Source organism: Columba livia, chromosome 1, assembly GCF_036013475.1.
Source record: "Columba livia isolate bColLiv1 breed racing homer chromosome 1, bColLiv1.pat.W.v2, whole genome shotgun sequence".
Lineage (NCBI taxonomy): Eukaryota > Metazoa > Chordata > Aves > Columbiformes > Columbidae > Columba > Columba livia.
In genome coordinates, this window is record NC_088602.1 from 45,010,058 (window position 1) to 45,024,872 (window position 14,815).

Genomic DNA, 14,815 nt, shown 5'->3' on the forward strand with positions numbered 1-14,815 from the left:
CAGACTATTCACAGTCTTCTAGATAGTCTTGCTAGTTATTAATCTGAAGATGGTCTGGAGCATACCTGATTGAGGGTAGACTTCAAGACAGACACCCTAGAGATACCCCATTACAAGCCACACTCATGTCCAGAATACAACTGCTGTCACAAATGATCTGATGTCACGAGGCACTTACCTCCTTGTGGTTTTACTGCTGTAGTTCATTCCTGCCTGTTGACACAGTGTCCTCCTCCTCCTCCCAAGCTAAACATACAGTGTAGAGTTCATAAAATTACTATTCTCAACATGCATGTGTACTAAATGAACTGCTACAGAAGAAAAATGCCTTATAATAATTTCGTCTTCAGTTAAGAACAATGCAAGACTATTTTCCCCAATAAGAATTTCTATCCTCCCCGTGTCCTTTTGCAAACCTTGTTGGTTTTTTTCCCCCACAACTAAAAAGATCCTTTTCATCTTTCATTTAAACAGTACTATGGAGAATGAGATTAGTACTTGAAGTGTAGAAAAATAAAAACCAGCCAGAGGCCATGGGGAAATGCAGCAAAGACATTTATTGGAATTTCTCCAGGCATTACATGAAAAATTCTATAAAGGAAACAGAGGGTAACGCACATTCAGCGCATCTTCAAAAAAACAAAACAACAACAAAAAAGATGATGTATCTGAATAACCGTGATTCTCTGCAATACATACTACTGCAGTTTCTGGGAATTGTTTTGTATGTACACACCAGCTAAAACATATTTTGTACAAAACTGCAAAGAACTGCCTTTTCGCTTGGCATTTTCCCATCTAATACAATACAACATTCTTGAAATATCTAGACAGAGTCCACTTAATTTTATACACAGTGTTAAAGACCTTTCACCCCAACTGTAAAAAGAAAGACTTAAGCAAATCAATATCTTTAATCAAATAAAACACCATGGAAGTAAAAAACAATAACAACAAACCCAGGAGACCCCAAGCCCCTAAGTTCCACAGCAGCGTGCAGCAAATCAGCATTGCTCTTCACTTTCACGTTAACATAAAGCATAATACTTAGAAAGCAGTGATATTATGTCCTTGCTTTCTAAATTGGACAATTTTATGCATAAAGACACTGCTGGATTTGGCACTTTGCTTAATTGTTTTTCTTACTAAAAAGAATAAGTGTTTCCTGAAATACAGTATAAATGGTAAGAGATAACATGACCCACTGTAACACTCAACAGATCAGACATGCACTCCGAAACACGTGTCTATTACACATTTGTCTAAGCCTGCTTAAAAATTCCACTCAAACATTTTCAAATCTATATGCATCTTTTTATACCTTTATAAACATATTTTCTCCCTTAAAATGATCAGAGCTTACCTCATCTTTTGCCCAGAACACAAAATCATGACTTTTGTTTTAAAAAGATGACCACAAAGTAGTATTAAAACAGGAATAACCTGGAAAGCATTATTAAAACTGCATCTGTACTTCAGAATCCCCTTTGAAATGTATACCCCACTGTCTATGTGAAAACTGAAAGGTACATAATACTTGAAACCTGCTTGGTCCTCATGCTCAATTTCCCATAACCTGCCTCAACTTTTTCTTCAAATAAAATTTAAGAACAGTTCTCTGGCTCCCGCTACAGCAAGACAAGGCTTCTTGCAGTATTTCTTTGGTTAAATGAGAATCTCTTGCACGCATAACTCTTAGGACAGCGAGTCTCCTGCGGAAAATTAACGTCAGAATAAATACCACCCTGCAGCCTCGCTTCCTTCCTCCTGTCATCACGACCAAGCCCAGGACAGGTGGAAGCAAACGGGCTGGGAAGTAGCAGTCGCCATCAACTCTTGCGTTTACAGGTGCTGCGAGTGTGTACAGATAGCTATTTCTTAGCTCTGAGTGACGGAGGCAGAGCTATGACATGATGCTTTTTGTTTCCAGTTCCAACATGCAGGTGGAATTCTGCTGCTGACCGGTACAGCCCAGGCAGCGGATGGCACTAGAGCTCTTTCTGTACGAACCAAATCGTGATAGCTAATTTGCTTATTGGTCTGTGCACGCAATGTCAGTAGAAATAAAAGAGAGGCACGCATGAGCTCACACAGATTTTCCACAGAAGATGTGAAACATGCTGCTCTTTGGAGGGAAGATTACATTCTTTTTTTTTTTTCTTCAAGTATTATTCAACATACATATTTATAAAGATACGCTATCCTCACTTCACTGCAAGACAAGCATATCTAGAGCGAATCTGTGGATCACCATTATCTTGGCTTTGACTACTGAAATTTCTCTTTTCCTTTAGGTCAACTCTAAATATACATCGAATCATCAATATTACATATGAGAACTCTTTATTTTCCCCTTCTGATTTATTTACACAATCATAAAAAAATTAAGAGCTTGAATTTGCATACTGACATTTGAAGGCGCATCTGTAGCCGTAAGTGTCCCAGCACTAGTTTTGGATAATACCATTGCCTATTGCTAATTTCTCTGAAAGCAGCATACTTATCTTTTCTTTCCCCTTTTTTCTGAAGAAATGCTGCCTAGAAAAACCCTGGTTTATGGCTTACTCCTTATTTTTTATTTTATTATTTGGATTACAGTTTACTTCCTTTAGGAGCAGTTCACAGTCAGACAATGCTTCTGCTGGCAAATACTTCATCATCTGCTCAAGAGTCTTTTGATACGTTATCTTCTCCTGCTCGAGGGTCTGAATTAAAGTCTTCATTTTGTTCTCTCGAGTCAAAATAGTCTCCAGGCTGGATTCCAGATTCTGAATTTTAGCATGAGCGACCTGTAAACAATAATATTATCTTTATAATCAATTGAGACATTCTGAATAACTTTTTTTTTTACATTAAAATATGCTATATGTTAAGGAAAGACCTCAATTACACAGATGTTTCTAAAAGACACCTGTGTAGGCAGATGATACACAGAACGCCTACCGTGTATCATACACAGAATCTCCTTCTAGTGGCCAGATCAATCTGAAGGCTTTGTGAAAGCTTGACAAGGGGAAGGAGACATGCAAGTTGGAGCAAGCAAGGGACAGTTGAGAGTAACAAGGAACTGGAACTCCAGGGAGAAAAAAGAAATCAGCAGCTGGACTGACACTGGAAGTGATGGCGTGTCTGACAGTGATGGAGCAATGGAAACCCTATGCAATAAAGTAAATCAGCACGATTGAGACATTAGAGGGAAAGAGATTCTCAGTGTTAAGGATAGAAGCAGACTGCTTTCCCTAGTTTCCAATAAAAGGCCTATAGCTTCCTCTGGGAAAAAAAAAAAAAAAGAAAGCAAAAGAACTGACTGGTAATCAGAAGCCCTGGACCTCATCAGTAGCAAATGTCTCCCTGTGGGACGTGGGGGGAATTCTGACCATTCCTTGGAAAAGGCCCAAGCAGAGTAAGGAAGAAGATTTACAAACAAAGAGATGAAGAGGTTGAGGAACCGAGGAAGATGCACTGAAGTACAGCACTCTGGAAGCTTTGCCAGAGGCTTTCAAATCAGTCACTCATAATTATCCTATGCCCTTGGTGCATTTTCAGAACAGAGGTAAAAGCCCGGGTACCAGTAAATAAGTAAATAAATAACAAGGCAAAAATAGTAACTTTATAAAAGGCAAGCGACCCCTGTTTTCAATATCAAAAGAACACAGCACAGCACCCTCGGCCTATAAACACAAAAATAATGAGGACTTGATCTTTCCTTTCTTGCTTATTTCTATTTCCAGGTTTCACAAACTGAAGGTGCTCTTGAGCTCTTCCCAGTGCTTTTTTTAAATTAACAAATATAGCAAGAAATGGCCTGGTGATGTAAAAAGAACTTGTCTTTCAGGAAAATGCAAGACAATACATATTGAAACCTGAAAGAAGTCTTGGCCAGGCTACGGTATAAAGGGCAAAACAGTGAAGGAGGAAAAGAAGACTTTTATAGCGTGACTTTATCGGGCAAAGTCTGGTGGGCACTCAGTTCTATTCAAGTCTGCTAGGAGAGATCACATTTCAAAAGTAGGCCTGTGAGCTTCAACAGAAGAAAACAGAATCATACTGCCTACAGAAGTCTGGAGAAAGCAAGCCTACTGCGCTATGGATTATTTCTTAAAATTCTCCAATATGGAAGCAGAGATGAAGGAACAGAGAACTTATTCTTCAGCAAGATACACAAACTCCACCAACAATTCTTATGGGACATAAGGGCAGAGATATTTTGAGAAAAATAAATCAAAATAAAGAAGGAAAAGTCTAAGAAATTACAAAAGAGTTAAAAATACATCTAACAGATGTAAATCACCATAACTGACAGAACTGCTCAGCTGCATAAGATCTTGCAGTTTGGAGACCTCTCACTGACATTTTAAAAAGACACTCCTCTATTGGCTGAATCACAGAAATGACCTCTCTGTGGGTCTGTAGTCCTAAATCACTTACCTGTAGCTTCTCCAACAAATCCATGTTTTGTCTCTTCAGATGACTGTTCACCCTCTCCAGCTTCTCCAGGGGTTCACCTTCATCACAGGGATTCACATTTTCCTGCAGCTCATCCTGAAGCACATGGTACTCTACTTCATAGGCATGGAGCTGTTTCGAAATATCCATCTCAAACACCTGCCATGAGAGAAAAAAACAGTTTTTAACTACAATAGAGAACACTTATTCCCATGAATGTTTGGTTAAGAGGCAACTCTGCTTGATTCATGTTTTTTTTCCTGTTCCTTTCAAAAAAGTATTTTAAGGGGAAGTCTACAATAAGAGCATTTTAGCATCTAGAGTTCTTATTGCAGCCACAATAAATCATGAGACTTCTCAATAAATTGTACCATCACTTCTACAATTACCAAATACCATCTCTTACTACGAGATGTATCAGCAGAAAAGCCTTATTTAATCACATGATTTTATAATATTCTTGCTCAGGAATATTAAGAAGCTCAATAAACTTTTAAATTCAAGTCTCACACACCTGTGATGGGAGCAGGATCACACAATGAGGAAGAATAATCCAGGAATCATCAGATCTCCGCTCTCAAAACTGGATCTCTTGACTCCAAGTGCCCATTTATAGACTTTTATAAAGCACTCTTCATGGTTACAGTTTCCCTGTGTTCTGTCTCTTCGTGAAGATACACTATTTTCTTATTGGGATGCTTTGGTGACAAAGCATTATGAACACTATAGAACTGAGCATGTAAGCAGTGATGGGACCATATGACCCTTACGTGTTTATTCATCCAGTCACAGCCTCTCAGCTTCTGAAAGCTGCCAAATAGTTTAAGCTGGGGAGGGAAAGATCTCTACAGTGACATTAATTCTGTTCCTTGTTCTAGAGATCAAGCATTACACCAACAGAAGACACAAAAAGATACCCCAGCTAAACAAGTTCTGCATTACAACCACCGTTTTTCAGTAATTCAAGAAAAAGGTAAAACTTTAAATTGCCTATGGTGTTCAAGCTGGGCAAGTGGCATTTTCCTCTATGTAGCTACCCAGTCAATTCTTCATCTTTGTACCTAAGTCCTACATAATGTCTACATTTTTCTTTCATAATCACAGAATGGTTGGGGTTGGAAGGGACCCCTAGAGATCATCTAGTCCAACCCACCTGCTAAAGCAGGTACACCTAGCGTAGATTGCACAGTAATGTGTCTGCTATAAGAGGACAGTCCTGGGAAATTACAATGCTGAGACAGCCAAATTACTCCACCTGCAGCCAGCCTAGGTAGGAGCAATCCAATACTGGCAGCCCACACATAAATACAGATCCAGAAAGCTGTTAAAGGTGAGCAGGTGACTGTCCTCTCAGAGCTGAGCTGACCTGCGTACAATCACATCCACCTCCATTCAGGCTACATAACCTGTTTCTTTAGTCAAACCCAGCGCCGCACAAAGCCACTTCTACCATGTGCTCACTACAGCACGATTGCTCTGCAACACACACAGACCACAGGACAAAGACTTAATTTCTAATTGTATCAAAAATACTGAACTATCATCTCTATCGCCATCAGAATCAGGGAGTTGTGAAGCCAGACACTAAAGTGCCTGACAGGTTTACTGTGGCAATCACAATCAGTGCAATTGAGAAATTAAGATTTAGATGTCATCTAAAAATGAAATCTTAACTGACAGCACCTGAAACATTCAAGTGTTAACCAAACCATTGGAATGCATCAGTGTTAACTGTATTCCTGCATATGGAGATGGCTTTCTAAAGATCTTCTGTGATCTCTGAACTGCCACCTGAAGGGGGAAAACTGTTCACATGTTCACAGTTCAGGTACCAGACTGAGACTCATTTTCAATTTGCAGCTTCAGCTGAGAAGAACAGGATGTAGAGAGATGAAGGTTCCAGCCACTGACAGTATTTCACAAGAAGCTTGTTGCTTCTCCTGTATCAGCATCAGTAATTCTTTTTCTCTCTTCTATTACAGAACCACAGAATCGTTTAGGTTGGAAAAGACCTTTAAGATCATCAGTTCCAACCATTTACCAACCCCTGCCAGGTCTACCTCAAAACTGTGTCCCTAAGAACCTCATCTACCTGAGCAGCCTGTTCCAATGCCTGACAACCCTTCCCATGAAGAAATTTTTTTCAAATGTCTAATCTAAATCTCCCCTGATGCAACTTGAGCTCATTTCCTCTTGTTCTATCACCTGTTGCTTGGGAAAACAGAACAACACTCTCCATGCTACAACCTCCTTTCAAGTAGTTGTAGAAAGAGTTAAGGTCCTCCCTCAGCCTCCTTTTCTTGCCCATTGCCACAACGTTGCTGTGATACCACTGAAATAACACTACTGCAGTCCTCCTTTCCCTTACCCAAAAAAGGCAAGGCAGGTATCAGTCCTGAGGAACTTTTACCTCCAGCATCACCTGCCAGATATGAACCCTTGAAGAACGGGGTTGAGGTGAAAAGGTGAAGTTGCATGAGGGCACCCTAGAAGTGATCCCCATGAGGATACAAACTGCCCACGGAACAGAACAGCAAAAGCTTGCTTGACCTTGATTTTAATACAGATCATGAAAAAAAGGGCATCGCCAACCTCCTAACTTGTAGGATTTTAAGTTGGAGGTGTCAGGAAAGTTCCTATGGGGATATCTGGCCCTATGCGGCCAGAACTTCAAAAGGTCAGAAGGAGATGTTGCTGTGATGCTGCCTCTTCCCACCATGGCAAGCTGTGCTTCCCATCATGAACTGCTGGTCTGCTCACCCACTAGCAGGGAGCAATAGCTGGGTTTAAGTTTGGAAAATAGGCTACTTTTATCCTCCTAATGGTGACATGGAATTTATGAGCGAAGTCATGTTCTCCCAACACCTGGGGCAAAAAAGAACCTTTGAACTAAACCTTGATGCAGCAACTATGGTCTTGCTAAAATTACAGTTCAGAACACATTGAAATTAGCTTATATCCTATTTCCATACAAGCTACTGAGAAGACAATCCCTTTGCATTTCAAACCAAAACAAACATACTGAGAAGACTTTTACATATAAGTTAGGCATGATATTTTCAAAGTAAACCAAATGGGGGGAAAAAAAAAAGTAAAGAGAAAAACAACCTTACCTGGGTGATAATTTTTTCCATTTGAGGCTGAGTCATATCTGGAATAGTGGTTTTAAGAAAATCAACAATGTTCTCAAAACTCTCACATCCCATTATAGATGTTTCTTGACTGCTAAGGAGGCTCAGTGCTACTTTAAATATGACTTCTGTTCCTTGAAGAAAAATAATGTCTAAAAAATAAAATAATGAAAATATCTTGAAAATGAGAGCTAAAGTCATTGGATAAACATTATATTTGCTGGGATGTTTTTAATCAGTCATACTGCAGATGTATTCAGTTCAGGAGAAGTGCAATGTCTTATTTCAACATGACATAAACGCACATAAAAGCATTTTCTGTCATCTTACAGATGTGAAAGAACATTAAAGACAATATTGCATGCTTGTTATGTCTGTAACAGTTATCTGCAATAAGCATTTCATTACTGCCTACTGTAGATTGTTAACTAACTGCTAAGTCTTTTTAAAGTGCATTTATGACTGAAAAACAATCGGGAAGTGGATCACAACACAATGTACTGACATTTTACTGTTTTCTACAGGCAGAAGCTAGACCTTAAAAAACGGTAATGGAGATACCGTAACCAATCATAGTATTTTCAAAATCCACACTAGTGATCACACTGGCTATAATTTAAGCCCCAAACCCTTACTTTGAGGTATAAGTATGTGGATAAGAGAGGCAAGTACAGGCCCTGCAGGAGTCAGCAGACACAGACTGCGCAGAAACCTGAAACTTGATCACAGTAACTAGAAACTTGGTCTCAGTAGCACCGATAAACTTGCAGTTCATAGAATCACAGAATGTCCTGAATTGGAAGGGACCCACAAGGAGCATCGTGTCCAACTCCTGTCCCTGCACAGGACAACCCCGCAGTTCACACCGTGTGTCTGAGGGTGTTGTCCAATCCCTTCTTGAACACTGTCAGGCTTGGGCTGTGACACCTCCCTGGGGAGCCTGTTCCAGTGCTCCATCACCCTTGGGGGAAGAACCTTTTCCTAATGTCCAACCTAAACCTCCCCTGGCACATCTTCCTGACATTCCCTCAGGTTCTGTCACTGGTCACTAAAGAGAAGAGTTCAGCGCCCGCCCCTCCTTCTCCCCTTGTGAGGAAGCTGTAGACCACAATGAGGTCTCCTCTTAGTCTTCTCAAGGTGGGACAAACCAAGTGACTTTAGCCACTCCTCATATGGCTTCTCCTCCACTCTTCACCAACTCTGTAGCCCTCTTCTGGACACTCTCCAGTAGTCACTGAGATGAATGCAGCATACAAGCAGTTCAGATAAGCTTCCTCTGCTGCTGGCTCTGTTACACCACCAAGAGCAGCACCGCATAATAACCTCAATTTCTGATCTTGACACTGACAGGTCATTCTTGGCCCTAACCCAGTGTCACAGGGTAGCACCAGGACACTGGTGAGGCATCCAGCTCACTCACACACAGCTCCTACAAGCTCCTACTTCTCAAGTCTATGACACACATTCAAGCCACATAAATATCTAATTTATGATGGGTAGACACTTAACCACCTGTTCCTGGTATGTGACAAAGGCCCTTAAGGATACGGGAATTCAAAGCATTAGGAAGTAAAACAACACTGTGACTTTTCAGTTTTAAAATCAGAACGTGCCTTGCTCAGCTCATTTACAGAGAAATGAACACTGGTTCTCCCCGCCCTTAAAAAATAGTTTACCAAGCTCAAAGCCCACTGAGGTTGAAAAAAAAAAAAGGGGGGGGCACCTTATCTTTGAAAACCAAATAATAAAAAAGCTTGAATATCCTGGAATTCAATAATCCCACTGGGAAAGAGATGTACTCATCATGTGCATATATATCACTGAAAACCAGATACACCAATCATTTGCTCACCCAAAGAGCAATCAGAACAAGTTTGCTGTAAAAGGAAATAATTGTGTAATGGAGAAATCACTAAGACAAAAAAAAAACCCACCGAAAATCAAAACCCAACCAAACAAGGCCCTCTTCCCCCCAAACTACCACACCAAACAAATTAGAAACCCAACACTCTCCAGTAATAAAACGTGAGACAGAAGTTAGATTGAATTTCTTAAGAAAATACAAAAGGTGCCATATGAAAACAGAAAAATCAAATGCAATTAGTTTTACATTAATAAATATTTCTTTTAAAATGCTGCATTACTAGAGTTTTGATTAAGCTGGCAGTTCTTATTGACAATAAGAATAAAACAAAACCAAGTACTTGACATGCTGATACTGTAAACACTACAGGGCACAATCAGTATTTAAGCTTCTGTACTTGATGTTATCTGAAGAGGAAAGTACCACAAAAAGAACTTTTTAAATGGACAAAGAGCCATAATAAGACTGGGAAACTGTTCTATATATATATACACAAATACCTGAACAGCCTTTTAAGTTCCAGTTTACATTAATTTTTATTAGATAGTACATTAGAATCAGTTATTCAGGAACACTTTCTTGAAAAACGATGCCTTCTCTTTTTTCAATTTGCAAGTTCAACAAGATGAACTTTTCTATACACGTAGACTGAATGCTTAATGCATAAAATACATTCGCAACAACAAACTTCCTGCTGTTCACACTTCAGAATTCTCTTGGCTAATAACAGCAGACACACTTAATTGCTCAAGTCTGATGTTTCAAATAAAACATTTCAATTTTCCTCTTTGAAAAGGGGCAGATATGCCACTATAAAGAACATTGCTACTTGCTGCCCACACTAGTCACCCCAAATGTCCCTAGTATGTAGAAAACTACTCCCTGAGTGTTTCAAATCAAAATGGACAACATTGCTCTGTTTATTATTGCAATAGAATAAATTTTCTTACCAAATACTCTGGCTACAAATCCTAATGGAAACTGAGACGCGAACAGTGTAAGAAACCACGGTGCAGCATAAAGACTGGGACTGATTTCATTTTCTTCAAGATGATTATACAGGTCTCTGTGATAATCATGAAGAAGCCTTGAGAGCTGATACATCTGAATCTACAGTGCATGATAGGGTTGGAGGGAAAGAAGTAGAGAAAGAGAAGTTCAGCTTTACTCAGTTTTCCAAACCATTCACATTTCACTCAAGGGAAATTAACTCCAGTACAGATGGCAATGTAAATGAAGCTTGTTGCCTAGGGCCCAGAGTGATACCTACTCATGTATAAACAACCCACCCCTAATGAATTAAAACCAACAGACTGGTCAATAACAAGAACAGTTTGAACCTGATTATTAATGATGTATCATTTCAGATTCATAGGCATAAGAAGAGAATATATTGATCTAACTCTATCAACAAACCAGAACTTTAAGTCTCGCAGCACTAGAAATAGCTTTTGCAAGATGCCAACACTCTCCTTTACAGAATTCAACTAATTCTGGCTAAACTTACACATTTCAGCTTTCATCCTTTGAATCTTGCACACATTGCTGCATTTAAAACTCCTATGCTAGTCATCACTGTAGGCAGCTGCTGTACCACATAGTATATTAGATACAGTGGGTCAATAGAGCTGTCCCACATATGTATTTCCCAGCACACCTCCCATATGCCAGTGGCCCAGAGAAATTTAAGATACTGATGTAAAAAAGTGCTGCTATACAACCTGGAAAAGGTTGCAAGGCAAACTGGTTGAAAGTTGCTATTCATTGCTAAAAATAGCGCTCTGTGGCAAATTATTTCCTTGCAATTTTGATAATTTTGATATTTTATATTCCACGGTAAGTCGCTCATAGCACAGAGCAATGTTTCTCAGAAAGCAGAAGAAGCAGACATACATCAATTAGCTGTCAGGTCCAATTTTGCTGTCAAAAGTGCCTTATGCCTAAGGTGAATCCATTCCTCAATAAGGAAATGACTTAGTGGAACCAGCTACTATCCTACTTTTGGTAGTCATGATTTCTTCCCTACCACAATCTGACTGCACTTTAAACTATCTTATCAGTCAGCAGAATCCACAAGCAGACAGATCACTTCTCATTCAGACAAATTAGCTAAATTTGTGCGTGTCTTTAAGTTCTTCCTTTAATTGCCAATGATACTAATTAAACACAGTTTGGACAGCGTCAATAAAACACACATTTACATGTGAAATTAGAAGAGTATCATAGAGGCAGTAAACCAATTGGATGGGTTCATCATGAACTAAAGATCTACAACAGACAACGATTAAAAATATAAGTCAAATAAGTTTTCATTATCCTAAAGAAACATCCAGGTATTTCTTCTACAGGACAGAAGCTAATTCTGCATATAAGCTTACTGTCTGTTTCAGTACTGTAAATGCAAAAGAATTCGCAAGTGGTCTACTCCTGTTAAAATCTGAAACTAAAAGAGTTAGGCTTAAGCAAGATCCTGTAAGTCATCTTCAACAGTCTAGTTTGTCTTGAGCAGAAAACACTTCCACTTCTGTCTAGAACAGGATAACTGCCTAGAAGCAATCTGTGTGGAAAGAGGTAATCTCATTTAAAAGGGCAAACCGTACTACAAGTGGTAAACCTTCTCAAACTTAAAAAGCATTTTTCCTAAGAGCTTTGGATGACGAAAGTTTCAGACTCATTTAAACAAAAAACCAAAACCTGAACATTTGAATGCTCTCAAACCATCTGATGGTACTGAAAACCTACAACTGCAGTATGACATACAGACACTAAGAGAGCATCTTCTTGGGGGGGAAAAAAAATATCCCACAATCACACGGCTATCATCCTTTGACACCCACTGGTCCAAAACACATTTGGGGTGGGGCAAATGGGACAGGGAAGAGGCAGAATGATGCTCTTTATGGCTGTTTACTCTTAATTCATCACAAACTTGTTAAAGCGTACTTATATCCAGAATAAAACATCTCTCTTTATCATTTTTAGAATTAGCACATACAATTTCTTTAACTACAATCTGTTCTGTTGTTCTGGACATTTGCCAAATAACCACCTAATCTGACTGACCATGAAAAGTGGACTGAAACTCCCTCTTTTTACTTAATTGTAAGTGTTTGCCATGCAGAGAGCATGAAAAAAGAAACTTTTAAAATCTCTTAATTTCCTCTTTTTTCACTGTGGATTACAAACTTTAACACAGCTGAGGTATATCCCTTCATAATATTAGGGACTTATGGAATCACAATAACTTATTTAAGTCAGTGGACAGTTGCATCTCAAGGTCAAATACTCATCAAACTTTAAACCTTGGAGTTTATACAGCTCTGAAAGATTTTCTGTTTCCTTCCTAAACAGGCTCAAGTATCTATAGCTAGCTATTAAAAACCAACAGTGCAGAGCACGTATCATTTCATAAGTAAACTAAATTATTAAAAATTCATCTGTTTTCTTTCTGTGTTGAGGGTGATGGAATAGAGAACGATGAGAGAAAAGGGGTGCCAACGATGATGCGACACAGAGCAGCCCCAAGTACAAATGCCTGTGGAGTACACTGACCGGCCACTGGGTGCCACTATTGATTTGACTAGGAGTAACTAGAGAAAAATCTACATTTAAGTGCTTAAAGGACTGCAGAAAAACAAAATCAAATTTATTTTTAAACTCTGTCTATACAGATGCAAGCATATTGGGGCTTTTTTGGAATAAGGAAGAGAGAGAAGTGAGGAAAGGAAAAGGAAGAGCAAAATAGAAGAGAAAGTTTCCAAACAGGAGATGATAGAGACGTGTGACAGAAAAAGCCTGCAAGTTTTGAACTTCTCTGTTTGCAAATTCAGAGTTGAAAAGGGGTTTGACAATAACATTTGCATGCATGTCACGACCTCCAAAACAGCACAACAAGCTTCATAAGGCCCTGGAGAACAAGAGCAAGCTCTGAGATCTCAAAACTCATTTAAAACTCTGGTTTGCTTTAGGAGAAGAATGGACTTACCTGTAGTGACATCATGTCTGGCCTGTACTGTTTACGGAAGCCAAGGTCATACATGAGGAATTTCAGCATTTCAAAGGCCTGTTCCTCACTCATATGTAAAAGCAGCACTCCAGCTACAAAGCTTATACCTTGACAATAACCCACTTCTTTGTCCAGCAAAGAATATGCCTTCAGGAGATTAAAGAGTGACAGCTGTCCTGCTCCCAGGTGGGCAGAAAAGTAAGGATGCGTAGGGAACGTCCGTCCTGATGTGAAGAGAGAAGAGTAGTTGATATTCAATTCTTCTCATAAAAAAAAAAAAACAACCAGATCCATCTGGCAACCGGCACTTCTCTCTTCTCATAGACCTTTTCTCTTTGCTTTCATGTGCAGGTTCATTTTAGACAGATCGATCTTTATTTTACTGATTTTAGGCTGTATCCATTGAGCTCATTTAATATTCTCATCTGCACAGAATTTGCAGATACAACTTGCTTGATTTTTCTCTTCAGACAGATGTAGAAGAGCACAAATACAAACAGCATAACCTAAGAAATCATTTACTTAGAGGACGCTAAGTGGCAGACACAGAATGTATCCTGACAACACTGAAAGTGGGGCTGACACAGCAGCATCTATCTCCAGCAATAGCTCCCATTAAGATTGTTGTGTTTCTGCTCAAAGACACATGAAACAAGCCAGAAAAGTATCCTGGCTATGAACAGACATACCTAGATCTACAAGGATGGCGTGCTGTTGAGCAGTCAGTTGTTTCAGAAGTTCTTTGTAGGAGATGTCAGGAGGCTGCTGCTTATTTGGCAGTCTGTGTCTGACTCGATGCTGCACAGCCAAAAACTGCCAAATTTCTCCCCGACGACTTTTTGGTACACCTGCAGATCAGTCAAAAACACAAGAGGCCTAAGGAGAGGCATATTTTCAGTGCTATAACACAAGAATTCAGTTTTTCATAATCTTTGCCTTTGGCAAAACCACCCTGGAGGATCCCTTTATAAGCACTGAGCTTCAGAAGTTGTCCACTCTGCAGTGTATTCCCTCAGTAAGCACAGTTTGTCCCACTAATTAGACATTCATTACAAACTTATGGTAATTACACTGAGTAGTACATTGGGCGACAACTGAGGTACAGACATCACTTGTTTTGCCACCTCTGAGCTATTAGTCTCCAGCAGGAAAAGATGCACAACTACATGCAGAAAGCAGACTGTCCCGTTTAGAAAGGCTGAACTAAATTTAGAGGTGTAAAATATACAGAGATCCACGTCCTCTTCCCCCTCCCCAAGAGCTGCTCATGTCAGTCCATAGGCTGGTATAACAGAAAGATGTACAGATTACAGAACACTCAGTTCAAACCTAAAAGCATTAATGCTGCATACCAAAGGAAGGACACAG

General features: G+C 39.5%; 1 protein-coding gene across 3 annotated transcripts in view; it reads right to left on the reverse strand.

Annotated features, from left to right (window-relative positions):
* Positions 1 to 538: 538 nt before the first annotated feature.
* The window catches only part of TBC1D4 (TBC1 domain family member 4), a 111,448-nt gene continuing 97,171 nt past the window's right edge, over positions 539 to 14,815 (reverse strand). For all 3 annotated transcript variants that reach the window (XM_065055965.1, XM_065055974.1, XM_065055984.1), the window contains 6 exons: positions 14,137 to 14,295; positions 13,427 to 13,671; positions 10,392 to 10,551; positions 7,560 to 7,729; positions 4,429 to 4,605; positions 539 to 2,789 (listed from right to left, as the gene is read on the reverse strand). In XM_065055965.1, coding sequence (XP_064912037.1) covers positions 2,562 to 2,789; positions 4,429 to 4,605; positions 7,560 to 7,729; positions 10,392 to 10,551; positions 13,427 to 13,671; positions 14,137 to 14,295 — 1,139 coding nt within the window. In that variant the 3' untranslated portion in view covers positions 539 to 2,561. The remainder of the gene's footprint in view (positions 2,790 to 4,428; positions 4,606 to 7,559; positions 7,730 to 10,391; positions 10,552 to 13,426; positions 13,672 to 14,136; positions 14,296 to 14,815) is intronic.